The following is a 19344-nucleotide window of genomic DNA, read 5'->3' on the forward strand; positions in this document are numbered from 1 at the left end:
AAAAATTATACTTTTAATTATGTGTCTCTGCGGTGAGGCAGTAAGCAGAGTCACCTGACCTGAACACTGAGACTTGAACTCTGGTCCTCTCTGCTCTTAACTGCTGTGTCATCTCTCCAGCCCAGCGTATAAACTTTCTTAGTAGATCAACTGCTGACAGCTATTATATAGAACTTTACCCAAACCTAGGAGACCTTCTGTGGTTGGAAAACAAAATAAATCACAGCCACCTACAATCCCTTGTAACCAGATCCGTTCTGAGAGAACACAACAGAATGACTCAGACTCCAGCAAGGGGCTGAGCCTGGAAATGCCGCCTCCAACAGCTAAGAACTCTACAGCCCTCAGTGCACAGCAGCAAGCGTTTAGATCACAGATTGATGTGTGGGGCCGGGTAGGAGTCTCCAGGGGAAGTCACTCCCCAGGTAGCTAAGAAGCGTCTATGTGGGAAGTGAGAAAAATGAAAGCCCCTGGAAGCGTGGTAAAGAAGAGAAATAAACACAGGCTCCCCAGAGGTTTTAATAGAAAGAGCTTCTGCCGTGGTAAATAAATAAATGGAATCTTGAAAACGTAAATTCACACTAATTAATTGAACGCTGGATAACACAGAGGTTTGTAAGTTGTGTGCCCCCACCTGCACTCCAGCAGTGGGAGCAAGAGGATGAGTTGGTACCGCTAATGCGGGGCGGGGTGGGGGGGTGGGGGGACTGCTTCCCAAGCAAGTGTTCTCAAAATCCTCGCGAAGGCGCGCAGAAGCACATGGTGTCCCACTGCCCTCTCCACTGAGCACCAGCCTAGCAAGTGAGCAAAGAGCTTTACTTCCCTTCCCCAGCAGGCCTCTAACCTCAGCTTTGGCACTGAAGGAGTATTTCGCAAGAGACACCTGTTCTTTTGTGTCTGGTGAAATAACCGAGCTTCTCCATGCTTTGAATATGCGCGAGGCAGTAACTTCTGAGCCACCCAGGCTCGTGGATCCACTTACCTTCTCGGGCAGTGCCTGTCAGTTGCCGAGTACAATTGAGCACGGCCGGCCAGAAAGCTGAGAGCTAAGTGTGGTCACCCACACAGAGGCGGGAGACATTGCTGCCTAATGGGAGCCCCAGATAGGCAGGCTAGGCAGGGCAAGTGCTCTTCATTCTGAGCCTTACAGTGCACCTCCCTTGCAGCACTGCTCTCCTGCCCAGCTCCCTCCAATAGGAAATGTCCACAATCTGGATTTTGTGTGTTATTAACGACCTGCTTTAAATGGGCTATGAGTCTACCAACGAGTTAAGATTCTATTACTTTCCTTTAAAAATGCAGGTTTATAACTTTGAGAAAAATTACGGAAAAACTAAAAACAAGAAAGGGACAATAAGGTTGAAGAACTTGGGAAATAGGATTTTATAGAACAAGCAGGTTTAGCATCTTCCTGTGGCTCTCTTCCCCACTGTCCTGTCTTCACACCTAACTTTATAGTCTTCCTAAGCCAACCCAATCACCCAACTCCCTTGATTAAAAGTTTTTATGGTGCTGGGCATCATAGCCTTGTGAAGTCAATTAACTTTGGAGCAATACCCCCAAGTCTTCCTTGCTTAAAACTTCAAGTTCCAAGCCCCGGAGGGTCTGCGGGATCCAGCCCTTCTCTCTGAGCATTCTCCATATCTGCCTTCCTTCAAACAGTTCCTTGCTGTTTGCTTTCTTCCACCCAGGTACTCCAGGAAAGCTCCCTCCTCCGAGAGGCAGTTCAAAGATCACCTTTCCTTTGAAGAAACTTCCTGAGCTTGTTCCCTCTCTGTCTGCACTGTCTCTGCAGCTGTCGCCTATGTTGTATTGTAACAGATTTACACTGTCTCTTTATTTTCGAGCCAGTGCAATTCTTGACACCCAGTGGGTGCCCTGGCAGTGTTGCCAAGTACGGAAGCCCTCGGGTTAAAGCTAACTTCCTTCTCCTTCAGCACTCTAACAACACTCAGAAAGGGAAAAAGAAATGACTAAACAGAGTTCAAATGGAGCGCAGCAGCCATCTTTCTCAGGGTGTCTCCAGCTGCTGGCTAAGAAAACCATCAAGCGAGCAGGCCCCAGCATCGCTGTGGAGGGCAGTTACTTCGCTTAGCCACAATAGCCACGGTCAGCTCAACAATATGTGCAGCCCAGGGAAAAATGGAAACATGGGACCTCTGTATTAATGCTAAAGTTATACCCCCACCCCCGACACACACACACTGAACTATGCTGGGGTCCCGTCTACCTGCACAGGCAATCCATCCCAGGAGCCAAGGCTGATGAGTGTTCTTTTTTTTTTTCTTTAAAAAAATATTTATTTATTTATTATGTATACAGTATTCTGTCTGTGTATGCCTGCAGGCCAGAAGAGGGCACCAGACCTCATTACAGATGGTTGTGAGCCACCATGTGGTTGCTGGGGATTGAACTCAGTACCCTTGGAAGAGCAGGCAATGCTCTTAACCTCTGAGCCATCTCTCCAGCCCCCCTGATGAGTGTTCTTGAGCTGGACTTACAGCATTAAGAAGTGGAGCTGAGGAAGGGAGAAATGAATCAATTGTTTTAGAAGCAGCTTCAAACATCAAAACTGTTTAAAAGTGAGCCTTAGGCTAGGGGTCTACAGCGTGGTGGTAGATCACAGCATAGCGCATGAGGCCTTGGGTTCCAGTGCGCAGGGTCGCTCCGCACAAAGTATTTCATCTTCTCTCACCACACCTTACACTAGATGACCACAGATATTTGTCTGCTTTCATCCATAACTGCAGGCTATATCACATTATTTTAGAGAAGATGCAACCTAGTCCTTAACAGCCCCTAAGAACAGAGAGGACCCACCCCACACCCTTAGTCCTGAACTAACAAGCTAGGATTGAATTATTCCCACTAAAACCCAAACTGTTTGGATAGAGAAACCGGCTGAGTCTTCACTTCGTCATTATTACATCATTGCCACTGCTTTTTTTTTAAAAACCCTGCATTGTAAGTTTTCCACGCACCCACATTCAATCTCTCAAAAGTGTGCTTTTATAATAATCCTACTAAGTTAGAAATTACACCTAACGCCACATAAGCTTGGCTTATCAAAGGTAGTTGTGATGAAGTGTGACTGGGGGATGCTGATGAAGAACAGGAAGATGTACAAGTCTTTAGAACAACTCAATGTTTTTACCTGCACCATCGCAAGTTCTCCAGCAGGGGGCAGCAGGAGAGGAGCACCACACCTATGATCCCCCAGCAGGCTATGGCTGCTTCTGCACCTGGCGACCCATCTCTTGCTGCCCTTCCAAGTGAACATCTGCTTTTAGATCAACCCTCTGCTTGGGATAGTAGCCATGGGACCAAATTCCACTCGTGACTGCAACAGTAGAATATGCAGTAGGAAGTGGAGCTGCCCCAGCCAGACCCAGATCAGTGTCTCGTGAGGGTTTCATCTCTTGGTCCCCTGTGCTCCAGAACTCGGGGGCAGCCGAGTTCACGAATCACCATCATTTCCCTAGCCTATGTCTCTACAACATAAAATGTATCACCCAACATCAACAGAGTAGATTGGATTAGGTCACTTCTGAAACTCACGGTTCAACTGCTCCACCTGTAAAGACGACTATGACATATCTCACAGGTCCTCTTAAAAACCAAAGGAAAGTGCACAGAGGAGACTGGCAGCATGGATTACTCAAAGTTCACGTCCATTTTTGTTGTTTGGGCTCCTGTGTTGGTGAGCGGGCGGACTACAGCTGCAGACGAAAGCAGCTCTTCAGAAACTCTTGTCAGAGAGAGCGGCATTCACAGCCAACAGTGTGAAACAGCAGCAAAGCCTAATTTATACAGGTCTGACTGCAGGGAGCCCTGCACCTGCTGCTTGTGGCTCAGCTTCTCTCACCTCAGAACACAGACGCGCATGCATGCGCACGTGTGCGCACGCACACACATGCATGCACACGCCCAGTCACTGATCTCCAAGTGCTTTACAACTCAAAAGAAATACACACACCAGAACAAAACCACTGTACAGGAATAGAAGAGTGAGCTCCAAGTGTACCTTGCAGGATACACACCACACCAATGTGCCAGGCTCGCGTGGCAGGAAGTACAGATTGGTACAGTACAGAAGTGACGGGGCAGGCTGGAGAGGAGGGTGGGCAGAAGGGACCACACAATCTTGTGGCTAGTCAAAAGACAGGATGTGTAGGTGCAGTGGTATTTTACCCCAGGAAGATCTGGGGGCAGGGCTTAAAACTTATTTAAACAACAAAAGATATAACTTGGCCTTCCTAATTGATCTACACCATTTTGCTGGCTCTCATCCAGGAGCCTAGCAAGGGCCAGTTCTTGCTCTCGTGGGAAAGGTCAGCTGTGAGGTCAGGGTTGCTTTTCTGCTCTGACTGGATTTCCTAGGAGTGGTCTTTGACAGCCAGGTGTGCCCCTTCCTCTTTCCCCATCCCTACGAGGCTAACTCCAATATGAGGATCCAGTCACAGGGCAACCAATGCATCAGACCTGACACCAAGGGAACAAGAATCCAAAGGCACGACAAAGCGGTTCAGTTTTGTAAGAAACAATATATTTATTTTCTGACACCACAGCTCTGGCAAGTGGTTTTGTACCAAATTTAATGAAGATTACACAGAACGTTTCACGCATGGGAACAGGGAGGAAGGGGAAGGAACACAAAATTCAAAACAAAAACAAAATCCTGGACAGCTTTTAGCATTGGTTCCATTCCCACATTAATAAAATTCACTTGGGAATTCCTAAGAAAAGGAGAACAAGAAACAAGGTGGTAAGGAAGAGCACAGCCGGGAAGGGAGGGGCCAGAGGGCAGGGGAGGCAGAGGCCAGGCCTCCCTAGAGTGTCCTCCAGAGAACCCGGGTATTGCAGCTGCCGAGGGGAAGTGGAGAGGGGGAAGCTGAGGGTCACCAGCGGGGTCACAGGGAAGGAAACACACTTAACCAAGGAACTGGAGGAAGAGAGGAGGGGAGAGAACCGTGAGGTGGGTTTGTACACCGGGAGAGACAGGCTGCGCTGGAGCGCAGGGGACTGGAAAACAAATGTCCCAAGTGTCAGTATTTTTAAAAAGAAAATTTCCCCCCTCCCCCCACCCCTGCTGAACTTAGCTCCTTCTTTTGTGCTTTTCATTAATACTCTGCTCTGAGGTCGTAGTTTGGTTTTTCTATACACTGGAGTTGAAAGAAAATAGTCCAAGGTCTGAAGATGGATTCTCCATCTAAAGTAAACAACCCAGCACTCCTGTTCTCCTCTTGCCCCAAAGACTAAAGTCTCTGCTAAAATCCCTTTTACAATATAGTACAGTACACACACGCACACACACACGCACGCACGCGCACACACACAAAATAAAGCCCAAATCAAAAGTCAAAACAGAAAAGAATCCTGGGAGAAGCCAGTCCAAAGGACGTAAACACGCAAGAATGGTGCAACACATGACTGATGGCGACTCTCAAAGCACGGCTACGATTCCCCAAAGGAGGTGCCATCACGGGATTCCCAAGTCCACAAAAATAATTTTTAAAAAATAAATCTTAAAAAAAACACACCTGTTGGTTAAATGAATAATTTGTTTTCCGGTAAATCCATACATTCTTGGTTCCCTCTTCCCCCAAAGCAGCCCCCGGTCGCTCTTCTATTGCGTGGCCAACAGTGAGGACTCCTGGAACTCCATCAGGCAGCTCACAGGCTGGAATCTCGACAAGGACGGGCACATCCAAGTGTAGCAGCTTAAAACATCATGTTTCCTGGGTTGCCAGGTCCTTGGCTAAATCCACCCATGCCCACATCAGCAGCCATGCCCCGGGGCCTCATCTGCGGCGGGATCATGATGTTCTGTTGGGGTCCCATCATGCCCTGCATGGACATCATCACGCCTGGAGAGCCCACAGGCCCTGGGTGGGTATAGAGCCCAGCAGGCCCCCGATCCTTGCCGGGAATCATGCCCACAGCAGCAGCTGGATTGGTCATCAGGGTGGCTTGGCCGGGCATTGTGGATTGTGCTGGTGACATCATCCGGTGATGAGGTCCCATCATGCCTTGCTGGAGAAAGGCTGGTGGTCTCATTGGGTTGTGGCCTGGCATGGATGGAGATGAGCCAAGAGGAATGTCTGGAGTTCCTACTGGCCCCGGGCCTCCCATGCCAGGTAATGCTAGTCCCATTCTAGGGGCTTGGTCGCTCATCATCCCCTGCATGTGAGAAAACCCAGGTCCAGGACCCTGTGGCTGTTTGCGACCCGGGACCTCCCCTCGAGGGAAGTACTGCAGTGTCTGGCTGGGCTTCTCTGAAGGGATAATGCGGGAGAGATCGAACTCAGGTATTCCGGTGGCTCCAGGTCGGATTACCTCCTGCAGATCTGGGTCTGTAAACACAGAAGGCATGCTGTTCCCCAGGACAGTGAAGGAGTCAGGAGCCCCTGGGCCTCCAGGCTTGCAAAGTGCTGCATCTGCTGTACTTTGGGGCAGGTTGCTGGGGCGACCAAGCGGGCCTTCTCCTGGGAATCCTATTCCTCCTGGGAAGTTGCCTTGTCCCCCAGTGGGGCCATTGTGAGGGAATGGAACCTGCTGAGGAGGAGACTGTACTGGAGGGAAGCCCTGGGGGAAGCCCATGCGTCCTTGAGGTACCATTGGAGGCTCCTGGGATCCATGTCCCATGATAGGATTGTGTGACATCAAGCCAGGCCCCATTGGGACCCCATGAGGAGGTATGCTGGGTCCCATAGCATTAGGAGAGGGCATCTGATTGGAGTGAGAAAGTGGCTGGGTCATTCCCATCGGGCTGAGGGTTGGCATCGGAACCACAGGGTTTGGACCTGAAATTCGAGGATTCTGTGTATTAATGCCCATTCCTAGAAAAATAAAGATATCAAAGGAATCAACTCAACTAAAAGCAACTCACAAAAATTCTAACAAATCACATTAACAAAAAAATTATTATGTGATATGTTCATTGTGCTGGGAAAATCCATAATCCCTGTCACCAAAAGTTGTAACACACTTGGAGGCACACAGACCAGCAGCACTGGGAAACAGACAACACAGGATCGAGCCTTTAACTGTATGACTAAACACAGCACCGAAGACATTCTCTCTGAAAAGTCTAAGTCAACTTTCAAATGAGCATGGTCTTCTTCATTGGAGACAGTTCATACAGGAGAAAACAATCTGTCTGGGGGGCTCACGTGCAGCCTGCTCTGGAGACAGGATCCATTAGTCTCTAAGTTCAAGTAGCACAAATATCAGGAAGGAAACCAAGCAGGTCTTTTTTCTCAATTGGAATTTGGTATTATTCTGTATTGCCATAAAGAGGGCATTAAAGCCCCAGGTTATAAACCATTAAAGAAACAGTGACTTATGGCCAAGGAACACTGCAGCTGACTCAGGGATATGTAAGTATTTGTTCTCTAGGAATTAAAACCAATAGTGCTGCTGCTTGTGACAGTCACAGAGCATGTCCTAACCCGGTTAGTTAGGATCACTGCCTAACAATCAGGATGGAATTGGAACCAGATACCCATGGCTGAGAAGCCACCCTGCTGATCATCACCACTCCAGGTCACTCCCTGGTACTAGGGCTGACAGGAGTGAGCACAGGAGGAAAGAGTACAGGATGCGAGGCAGGACCTGGGCTCAGAAGCTGCCCACCCAGAAGAGCAGCCCGGAAACTCAGAAATAAAAGACAGTGCAGTCAGTATGTTAAAAAGAGGCTCTAGGAGAGCCCAACCCAAAAGGCACCCCCACACAAGATCAGATCACCACTACCGAACAGACCACACCGGCTGCTTTCCTTCTCACCAGCTCAGAACCACGCTGACTCAGCGTCAGCTAGGCAAGACACTTCAGTTTACAGAAATTCAGAGAGTGCATTCTTCAATTTATTCAACTTCCATCTATGTGGGTGTTTACAAAGCTGCTGCTTTATCCGGGACCAGTTCCGGCCTGTCTTACCTGGCATATTATTCATTGACGGCAAGTTGGGCGAACGAGCTGGAGGGGAGTCGTCATCCGAGCTGGCCACAGTCTTGATGGCATCGTGGTATAACGGGGTAGAACTGGGCATTGCAAACTTGGACATTCGCGACATCATAATTGAGAGTGGGTTCTGGGAAAGGGTTGGCTCTGGAGGCATGGTGTAAGGTGTGCTAGAAGGAAGACTTCCTGGGATGTTCACAGAGGCAGGCTGGCTGGCTGTAGGAGGGGGGGGGGCCACCTAACAGAACAAAGCAAAAGTAGGCGTGGGTTAGACGCTTCCTGAACGGTGCTGGGTGCTGTGACTATGGCCCAGAGAGGCTGAGAACAAGACAGGTGAACAGGGCAGGGATCTCAGTCTTCCAGTCAGGCTCTGTGCAGAGAGACACCACAGTGTGACGTAGAGGTGACAGATCAGCAGATGTGAAGACAAACACACCAGGAATGTGCTAGAAATATTAGTTAAGCTTGGGGAGAACACAGCTTACAGACAACACTTGACGACTGGTGTGAAAGAAGTGGATCTCTTTCCCTGCCAATCGTGACTCAGGTACTTACAAGCCGAGGAGAGGCTGGTCCTCTACCCTCAGGTACTAACCCCAGCTCTCTGCACAAACTCCTGGTTAATTTCTACGACAAACATGTCTGAGGTGGCTGGCTGCTCCAGCCCACTGCGCTAGTGAACTGCTACCCCACAGAGAGATATTTTAGCTCTGCTAGGGCAAATCGCCTGCCTCATTCTGATTCTAGTGTTTCAAGTGGAGACGGCACCAACCTAGTAGTTAACACCCCAGGGCTACTTCACTGACCACCTCGGTCCCATTCAGGAAAATATCATCATCAGCCAGAGCCTCTCCTAGGAAGACAACACTAGCAAACTGCAGCTGACAGTGACTACAGCAGTCCACCAAGGAGGATCCTCCTAGGTCTTAGCGCAGGCCCCTCACCCTGGTGGGCTTCTATTCATTCTTTTGACTGGACAGTAAGCCCTGAAATGAGTGGTTCCAGTATTTTAGGAAACCACATTTAACCACTGCTGACATTCTATTTCGTCATTATGTATTCATGTGCAAATGTAAATTACTCAGGAACTAACTACACTCTCTGCCAGGAATTATTGACCATCATGCACCTTGCAACAAATTTTGACAAAGGCCACTATCTTTGACTATACCATCAAGACCTGAGTTTTCTTAAAACATCAATTCTAGCAACCTTCAGCTACAACAGTGAGGATGTAAGCACACTCACCTGACTCTACACTTCCCAGCATGGCTGGGGAGGCCATGGTGAGGGGCGTTTTGTGGTTTGGAGGGATCCCAGGACTCTGGAGGGGAGGTTTGGGAGAGGAGGTCCATCCAGGCGATGGGGCAGGAAGTGATGGAGACTTGAGGTGAACAGGCGAAGCAGCAGCAGACCCCAAGACGGGAGGGGACTTAATGGAAGCAGCAGCAGCTGGGCCTGCCAGCATGCCTGCCAGCTGTGATGGAGTCTGAGGGGACTTGAGGTTCCCCGAGGGCGAGCCCAGCATCGGAGACTGGACTTGGTGCATTGTAGGAGACTTCAGGGGGTTAATGCCTGGGGAATGCACCTGGCTGCCTGCCACAGATATATCCAAAGGCTTCCGCCCCAGGCCACGCTGAACTGGAGGAGCTGTGTTGAGGCTAGTGGGGTTACTGGAAGGGTTGAGAGGTAGTGGTGGCATATGACTGAGCCGGCTGTTAGTCCTTTGGTCGGGCCCAATTGGTTCTCTGAGATTCCGCAAGCCACTGTTGCTGCCTGGACCCTGAGACATGGGAAGGAACGGCCTGGGACCCACACCATACTCCTGCTGAGGGTGCTCACCAAATGGCAGGGGCACCATTTTCTGCTGGGCAGGCAGCATGTCTGAGCTACCGGGGCGTAATTTCATCATATCCTCAGGGCCTGCCCCAGCCTCTCTCATCTTCTGAGGTATCATCTGAGAGCTGGATCCCATGTTGACGTTTAGACTGACATCCCCCTTCATCCCACCAGGAACCATCCCAAACTCAAGTTCCCGACCAGGGCCTATCTGTGGAGGCATTCCTTTGGGAAAGTCACCCCGGGAAGGGCTCAGAGGACCCTCAACTGGTATTCGAGGGAAAATGGGGTTACTTCCCGGCTCCATGTGGCGCTGGGAACCTGGAATCATCCTATTCATTTCCATGCCGGGCCTGACGCCCTCCATGCTCATCCCTGGGGGGAGAGCCAGCTGCTTCTCCGCCAGCTGCTGTTGAAACATCTCTTCAGACAAGCCTTGGGGGTTTGGGAACCGCTCTCCTCGGCCAGGACCACTGAAGACACCCTGGGCAGGAGGAAAACTTCGACCGTCTGGGATTTTTGGCACATCATCTGGCCAACTGACTCCAGTAAGACCTGGTCTGGATGCCGGGTTGGGCACATTCGGTCCCTCCATCTCAGAATTTATCATTCCTGCAAACCCAGGAAGGCGCATCTGGCTCCCTGGCATGTTGGGGTGGGGAGCCATGCCCCTTGGGGGTAGAGAATGTGAAATGTTGATCCCATCAGGAAATGGCTCTGCCCCAGGTGCCCAGCCTTCACTCGGGGCCATCTGGTATGGAGGGGGAGGCCCTCGGACCACTCCTCGGGGCCCATGCTGATGGACCATCATGTCCTGGAGTGAGCACTGCTGGACAACCACCTGCTCCTGCTTCCTCCTCTTCTCTTCGTAAAACTCCTGCTGCAGCTTCAGCCACGCTATCTGCTCAGGAGTCATATGGTCCAGGTGGTCGGGTCCGATGGGCCCAGGCTGGGAGTTCACAGAGGGTGGGACCATTTCATCCGGAGAAAAGGGCACATCTCTGTGTCCCTGAGGGACAAATGGAGCTCCCACATCTGTCCGGGGCCCAGGTCCCTTACCTAGGCTTTGGGATTGAGACATCATGGCCTGTATTGGCCCTTCTGGTTTTTTCTGAGGTCCATCTAAAACCCCAGTGTTTGGCTGGGGACCCCCTGTTTGTCCTGCTGTGAACTCTTTCTCATCGGGGAAGAGCATGCGCTGGATATCTCTCAGAGTCTGTAAGGAGCGTTCCCGGTGCTCCAGCTGCTCCTGAGACAGGCCGTCAGGGTTCTCGCCCAGCGTTGGGGGCTCGCCACTGGACACTGGTGGAGGTGGGGGGGCTTTGGGATCTGCTGAAGAGCTATTGCTCCCCTGGGAGACAGGGGTCACTGCTCGATTGTTGGGTGTCGAGTTTGGCCCAGTACCATCTGGGGGCAGTGGAGTGGAGCTGGCAGGACTGCCCACAGAAGGAATCAGTTTATTTTCTACCCCAGGACTGTCCCGGTCCAGGGGGCGCGGAGCTGCAGCAGGCTTGGGTGCTGGTGCCTGAATGGGCGGAGTTGGCTGCAGTCTGGCACTCTGCGAAGAGTTCTGGTCCTGGTTGGTGGGAGCTGGCGGCTGCTGTGGCAGAGGTTTTGGATCATTCCGAAGGGCGGGTATCTGTGTGTTCTGAAGACAAATAAGATGCTTTGTATTACATAATGGTGAACTGAGCAGAAGGGCAATTAAAGAAATAAGATATATAAAAGTTGTGTCCCAGTAACATAAATCCATATTGATACTGTCTTTCATGGATAACCAATTTTTGGACATGAAACATGTTTATTTTTTAACCCCCCCCCCTTCTTAAACCTGATACTAAATAGCAGAACTCTCTTTCTCTTCCCGAAAATTAAGTTTCAATAACTTCATGCATGTGCCAGGCTCTGAGCATCTATTCTGAGGTGTCTGCAATGCTTCTGACTTAGGGAAAGATTTGGTTTTTGGTATATGGGCGGTTATACCCAACATCTTTTCCTTTTTCCCTGGTCATACAGACTTCTCACTATCAATCCAAAGGTCTGATATTTCTAACTGAAAGAGAAACTAAAAGTCACTTGTGGTTTTGCAGTCGGGAAGGCTGCTCCATGTCAAGGCCTCCTCTGTTGAGTGACTACCAGCTTACTTCCTCCTTGAGTTTCCATGGACCTGGTGTCTCTGGTTTCTGTTTTCAGTTTGTGATCACTGATTCCATATTTGATAGGAGTTTGTATATTGGCATAGTAAGATAATCTGCAGGCAGGAAGTGTCTATAGAGAAACCTGAGACTATCTAGCGCACAGTGTCTCTGGATCTGTTTTTTCCAATCAACAAAGCTGTTCCATTTAACAGGCTGGATGACTGCTTATCATTTATTAAGGACCACTGCTACACTACATCCAGACAGACGCGAGCTCACCGACAACATGGACACTGTATTTGGAAGATGCCGTTTTGCTCTCAGTTGGACTGTTTGCCTGTGTGTAAATGTATACATGAATCTTCATGTATATCTATACATATGAACAGTTTATGTTTCAAACATAAATGTATATTTACAAGTGTCTATGGATATGAATATGTATGTCTCTGAATGATCAAAAGCGCATTCCATGTCTGTGGAGGACACCTTTGCTTAGTTGCTATTTCAGGTTTGCTTTGCTGCCTGTTTTGATGAGTTTGCTACAGGTGGGTACTGATGTCATAAAGAAGTGGAGAGGAGGCCGGGCGGTGGTGGCGCACGCCTTTAATCCCAGCACTTGGGAGGCAGAGGCAGGCGGATCTCTGTGAGTTCGAGACCAGCCTGGTCTACAAGAGCTAGTTCCAGGACAGGCTCCAAAGCTACAGAGAAACCCTGTCTCAAAAAACCAAGAAAAAAAAAAAAAAAAGAAGTGGAGAGGAGACCACTGAGTCTTTACCGATTCCCTCCTCAACTCTTGTTCCAAAGTCATTTTAGTCCCAGATAAAGTGGAGCAGACAGCTGTATTAGGAACTGTCATTAAGACTACTGCGTGACTATGCCCCGTGCACTCCAGGGCCAGGGGTTTGTACCTGTCCTCCACCACTGAGTAGTAGAGGGGTTGGGGAGTGTGAAGCACCTTGTCTGACCTTAGGAAAGCCCAAGTGCTGCTGGACCCTGGAGATGGAGCCTATTTGATAAATACACTAGGAAAGAAGCCACCTATTTTATCTTGAATTACAACTGATTGCTTGTTGTCATTCAACTTTTTTTCTTGTCTAAGACTCATCTCAGGATTGGACTTTATGCTCTTTGAAAGCAGAAACTGTGTCTAGGACTTTAAATCTGATCCCAGGATCTGGTACAGTGCCTCTTCACAACAAATGGTTTTGATTCCACATGGAAATCTATATGGTTACAAGAAACACTGCACACTTTTTCTCTAGTGTAGTTTATACTGGGTACTTAAGGTCTAGGTAAGGAACAGACTTAACTATAATTTTGAAAATATCAAGATTATTAAAAAGCACTTGGCTCACTGGTTAAGAGTACTTGTTGTTCTTGGAAAGAACCTGGACTTGATTCCCAGCATCCACATGGAGGTTCTCCACCTCCTCGGGTACCAGGCAGGTATGTGGCACACAGATATACATGTAGGCAAAACACTCATACACACAAAATAATAAAATAAATTTTTAAAAAAGCACTCAATGGGTCTCGATCTGGAACAAATAAGAATCATCTGGAGAGTCACCAGACTCCAATTATGGTGTCACTAGGTTGAGTTGTCACTTCTGACCATGTGATAAGATAAGCCTAAGAGCCTACAGTTAAATACCCTGGATGCTGCTTGTGCCAGCAATTTAATTTATCCCCTTCTCAGGCATTGCAGAACCTTGATGCCATTATTCCAGTTCTAAACAACATACCAGGGGGGCTGTGCTTCTCTCTGTCTTGCTGTTGGAGATGTTCTGGATATGAAAAGAGACAATCGTTTCCACCTGGCCCTTCAGTACAGCCTCTGCAGCCCTGCAAAGACACAGAGACAATGCACTAGCACTTGCTTCTGTTTTGTGAGTTGTGGTTCTAGATGTGCCCACCCTGGACTGGGCTTCCGAGGTTCTGGATGAGGTATACAGAACCACTAGGAATGGTGAACAAGAAGACATCAAAAAAAAAAAAAAAACCCCACACTTCATTATTTATGCTTATCATTTCCCATCAAATGTCTGAAGTCAGAAGATGACTACAAGCCAATTCCCGCAGAGGCATTGAAAAACAGCAACAACAACACACTAAAAATCTTCAATTCAATCCAATCCAGTTAGGCGTTTTACAGAAAACCCTCATTCAAACAGCAGCTAGGAAGGGCAAACATGGAATTCCACACATCTAGAGATAGCAGAACTGTGAAATCCACCCTGTGCCTTGTGAGAGGAGGGGTGAAGTGTAGGTATTCCTGATAAGTAAACACTTCACTGCTTCATCCAACCACCTGAAGCACATGACAAACTGTGCACAGTAGCTACTTTTGGTGAATCCAGAGATTGTTTCCTTATATTTTCTCATTATTCTAGTATAGACATGTACTGTTTGTGGTATTTAAAAAAACAAAAAAAAGAACACACAAATCACAGAAAAGTGCATACTGTACACTACCCGTGTTTCACATATCCTCACTCCCTCTCTCTCTCTCTCTCTCTCTCTCTCTCTCTCTCTCTCCCAACACAGCCAACGGAGCACTGTCCGCAGCTACCCCTGCCCAGGGCAGAATAGGAGCTCTGGTTCCACAACACACAAGGCGTGCTCTACACTAAGACACAGCCACCAACTTACTTATTTGCCATCTCAGTAGAAAACACATACACCACTTTGGCTGGAGTCTTCTGAGCAGGAATGGGTTCTGGGGCAGTAGTTTGGCCATGAGGAGTGGAAGACCTGGGGGCTGTAGCAGTTGATGGGGTCATGGAGTGTGGTGTGTGCTGGGAGTCCTGGGACTTGATGTGGTCTGCAGAATTACATTCTAAAAGAATGAAAGACTCGCTGTCATAGAGAACAAACTGCCTGCCCCAGCCTTCCCACCAGTAATTACAGAATCGCACACAAATCCAGCTTGAAAACTTCAAGAACAAGTTCCTTGCTAAGTGGAAACATCTCTATTCATATATCTCCAATATTTTCCCCTAAATGACTCACTCTATAGCACTCCTCCCATCCTCTCTTCTGTCTGTAGTGCACACATTAACACGTTAGCACATGTCTGTAGTACATATATTAGCATGTCTACAGTGCACATATTAGCATGTCTATAGTGCGCATGTAAGCACATGTCTACAGTGCACATATTAGCATGTCTAGAGCACATGTCTGTAGTACACAAGTTAGCACATGTCTGTAGTACATATATTAGCACATCTGTAGTACATATACATGTCTATAGTGCCCATATTAGCATATGTCTGTAGTATAAATATTAGCATATATCTGTAGTGCACATATTAGCACATGTCTACAGTGCCCATATTAGCATGTCTACAGTACACACGTCTACAGTACACATATTAGCATGTTTTTATTGTACATATTAACATATGTCTGCAGTAGATATATGTCTACAGTGTACATATTAGCATGTTTATAGTGTATATATTAACATGTCTGCAGTAAACATTAACACATGTCTGTAGTGCACATGTCTATAATACAAATATTAGCACATCTGTAGTATACATATTAGCACGTCTGTAGTGCACATATCAGCATGTGTTTAGCACACATACTAGCACATGTCTGTAGTGCACATGTTATCATATGTCTGCAGTATACATATTAGCGTATGTCTGTAATGCACATATTAACATGACTGTCCCTCCTCCCTGGCAACCTTCCGGAAACTTCTCAGACATGACAGGATGCCCCTGTTAATCGAACTCATAGCCCCCTTCTAGTATTTTGGCATTGATCATATTTTATACTGGTGGTCTAATGATTGGTTTCTAGTTGCACTCAAACTCTTAAAGATGACAACTATTTGTCTTGCTGACTGCACCCCCAAGAGAGTGCTGGGGTTTGTAACAGGATTCCCAAGAACACTTCAGGAAGGGGAAGAAGGAAGGGAAGGCGGCAGGGAGTAATTACTCAGCTTTTCCCTTTGACTTTGGGCTGGGGAAATCTCACTTTCACTTGTTAAATTGTAACTTCACATTCTGGCCTACTCCTAAGATCTTTTTTTTTCTTTTAAGTTTTCCTGTAGGAAGAAAAAAGCCTTAAGTCCCACACCAATACCGTTTCTTGGCTCATTACACTGTAGTGCCTGCCAAACTTCTACCACATCTGGTAGCCACCTCATTCCTGCCACACTGAAATCAGCCTTGACAGCTCTGGACTAGTGCCAGGGCCATTAAGGCTTCCCCTTGTGTCTAGGAGTCTGGCAAAGTGGCAACCAGCAAGCACAAAACCCAAGCCGTGGAGGATTTCTCCAAGAGGAGGGAATGCCAGAGAACTTGCTTCAGCGTGGGCCACAGACTGAACGGCAGCTACTGGTTTGACCGAAGGACAACAGTGCACAGGCCAGAAATATGCTCCTGAACATAGGCCGGTAAAACATCTGCTCAAACCACATGCACATCCAAGAGCAAGAGCTCCTCAACAAGGTGTTCTAGCCTCTCTTTTAATGAAGAGAAAAATGAAAAGCAATGGTCTCTCCTCAGCTGCGACAGTTCCTGAATCTGCCACCAACTCTCCCACTTTAGTGACAGCAGCCTCTGGCCGCTAGTAAATGTCGGAAGCCTTCCCCAGGGAACACCAACTTCCCTCTGAGTCTCAAAGAGCTTATAGACATACCTTTAATGTCAGAGTCATCGTTTGGAGTCCCAGGATCTCTCTGATCAAAGGAGTCGGCGGAAATACTTCGCTCCCTTTTCCCCTTGCCCTTGGCACCATTTCCAGCCCCATTCTTCAGCCCCATGCTCCCACCTGGGCCAGGGAGTGCTTTAGGGGTATGGCCCCCACTCTTGGAGTCACAGGGGGATGGCTGGGATTGGCTGGCTGAGCCCCCCGGTTTACCCTGATTGGAGAATTTGGAATCCAGCTGGGGGTTTCCAGATGGGGACATCACGGTAGGGGGACGGACCATCACCTCCTGCTTTGACTTAGGGCTACTAAAAGAAACAAATAACAGAGAGAGATCAGATACCACATACGGTCAGTACAAATTAGTGTTTCTATAATGAATTAAGGAGACCCTACATGCGAAATAACCCACCCCACACTGCACCTTGCCCACATTCTGGTCCCTGCCACCCTGGCCCCCATCTTGGAGCTATCAGCAGAGAGGAGGATCAAACAGAATGGCCTCCAGAGTCCAGGAACACTAGTCACATGGGGACCTATCTCTAGGGTTTCTGTCAATAAAGGACAACCGTTTCTATGTACATAGGAAAGTGACTCTCACGCTAAGACTAGCTCAGAGTAAACAAACAGAAATCGTTAAGATCAAAATACTACCACCCCCAGGCTGATGACAAGGAACAGCTGTACCAAAAGCCTAGAACAAGCAAGCGGGCCCAAGGGCAGAAGGAACCCACTAGTGCGGTCAAGTTAGGGAAATCCTCCAGCACCCTTCCCAGCAGCAGCACAGCACCAAAGCAGGGCGAGCCCACCCCCAGGAAAGACATTCTTTACAGTCTGAGTACTGAGAAACACGGCAAAGCCTCCAGGCGGTGTTTTAGCTCTAGGACCTCACCAATCTATGCCTCCGTTTCCGCAGATGGTACTGGTTGGTCTTTAAGGTCCTTCTGTTTGTGCTTTGCAAGGGGTGGGGAAAGGGGGAAGGTGGGAGGCACGGGAATGGTGGCTGAGAGAATAACCCAGAAAAATTGTAGCATCAGGTTTGGCTACCAGCTGTTACTGTTCCATTGTTTCCTCTTTCTTTCCCACTTGGGACTATTCTGCCTCTAACTCTACACACTGATCCACCAGTGTGTGTGGTGTACACGTGCCATCCCTGAGGGGTGGCAGTGAGGCCCGGGCCCTTACCTCTGTGTGTTTCCTGACGGAGAGCTCCTCACTTTAGGGTTACTGGAATGCATTGATTGAAATCCTGAGCTTTCGGTCACTAACTGGGATGGGCTCACCGAGTTCCTCTCGGGCTGCAGCAGAAGTAGCTGCTGGGGGCAGAGGCAGTTGCCCACTGCTTGTTTGGTACGTCCCTTAGTGCTGGCTGCCAGCTCGCCTTTTTCCTCTTCGTTTTTCTCTGCTGTGGAAGTGGGTCCTTCCCCCTTGAAGTTCCAGCATTCTCTGAGTGTGTGCCTCCTGCTGCCGAAGGAAAATCTCGCATCTCCAGGGCCCACTACAGGAAAAGGACATAAAGGGGAAGGTAAGAATGAAAACAAAGATAAAAAACACCTTCCAACAGGATCAGCACAACAAGAGACATCTGGGCCATGTTTCAGCTCCCACGGGATAAAGGGGAAGGATGACAGCCATGTCATAGCCACTAGCTCTGGCAATCGAGCAACTGAAGAAAAATAAGGATTTCTGATGAGCACACAGGCCTCCCATTCAAGCAGTCTCTATGTGAAGGAGAGAAAAGCATTTCATGTTTAGCCATTTATTCTGCCTTGTGTTTATTTCTGAATACAAAAGTCTCAATGGGTTTGGGTTGTCTCCCTCTAAGGTATGCTTTGAAATAATGCTTTCAAATCAGAGGGTACTGATCTCTGGTGTTTGGGCTGTGATGGCAAACAATCGCAGAGACATATAACAAGCCCACCCCAATTTCAAACCATGCAGCAAATTATCGATGCGTTTACTCTGTGGGCTTGAGGGTGAAGGGGCACCGAAGGAGACACTCCTGCAAACAAACACTAAGCTAATACCAATACGATCAGTTCTGTCCCCAATTTCCATGATTCTTCTATTAAATTATGCAGATTTTGTGCCTGTGTTCTCACCTTAATGACAGGGACATGGGAAGCACGGCAATGAGCCACAGTTTTGAAGGTAAAAGAGTATCTTTGAAGGCTAAGGTATTTTTTGAGCCAATTTGCAAGGGTAATTTGAAGCATAAAGGTCAATAAATATTCCCAAACCTAGCTACGGAACAAACTAAAAAGTCCTTTATTTAGGGAAGCCCAGACAGCGGGCTAGGGACCCATGGTATATACTCTCCATCACGGGTCCCTCCCAGGAGGTTCCACGAGCATCTTCCTGGAACCACCACCACCCGCTCTTCCCTCTCCTCCACCTGCTGCTCTCTGGCTGACCACGTATGGGGCTGAAGGAAGGGAATGTCTGGTGAAGGATCAGTGGCCACAAAATTAAAAGGAGCTAGAAACAGATCGTGTGTTAAAGCTCACACGTATTTTGAGAGTCTCAAAGTCTTGACTAAAACCAGGAGGCTCCTTAGTTATGGTTAAATCGTAGTGGTATGGTAACTGGTATGATAACTGTCAGCACAAAATTCCTTCAACTAGGCATTTCCAATAGTCCCTATTTCACCTGGGTCAGGAAGGGAATTAGGGAGGTTTTGAGTACACAGAACGACATCTTTTTTTTTTAATTTATTTATTTATTATGTATACAA

The 19344-nt window shown here is 48.2% G+C and overlaps 2 protein-coding genes across 4 annotated transcripts in view; both read right to left on the reverse strand.

Moving 5' to 3' along the window:
• Nucleotides 1-4524: 4524 nt before the first annotated feature.
• Nucleotides 4525-17921, reverse strand: Bcl9 (BCL9 transcription coactivator). The gene is made up of 7 exons (XM_057793452.1): nucleotides 17796-17921; nucleotides 16602-16918; nucleotides 14595-14781; nucleotides 13688-13787; nucleotides 9188-11449; nucleotides 7939-8200; nucleotides 4525-6839 (listed from the first exon to the last, which is right to left on the reverse strand). Exons 1-7 carry the CDS (start codon nucleotides 17846-17848, stop codon nucleotides 5722-5724), a joined length of 4299 nt encoding a protein of 1432 aa, XP_057649435.1. The 5' UTR covers nucleotides 17849-17921; the 3' UTR covers nucleotides 4525-5721.
• Nucleotides 17890-19344, reverse strand: part of LOC130889602 (uncharacterized) — a 74393-nt gene continuing 72938 nt past the window's right edge. For all 3 annotated transcript variants that reach the window (XM_057793449.1, XM_057793450.1, XM_057793451.1), the window contains one exon: nucleotides 17890-18108. In XM_057793449.1, coding sequence (XP_057649432.1) covers nucleotides 17890-18108 — 219 coding nt within the window. The remainder of the gene's footprint in view (nucleotides 18109-19344) is intronic.

The sequence above is a fragment of the Chionomys nivalis genome, chromosome 18 (assembly GCF_950005125.1).
Source record: "Chionomys nivalis chromosome 18, mChiNiv1.1, whole genome shotgun sequence".
Lineage (NCBI taxonomy): Eukaryota > Metazoa > Chordata > Mammalia > Rodentia > Cricetidae > Chionomys > Chionomys nivalis.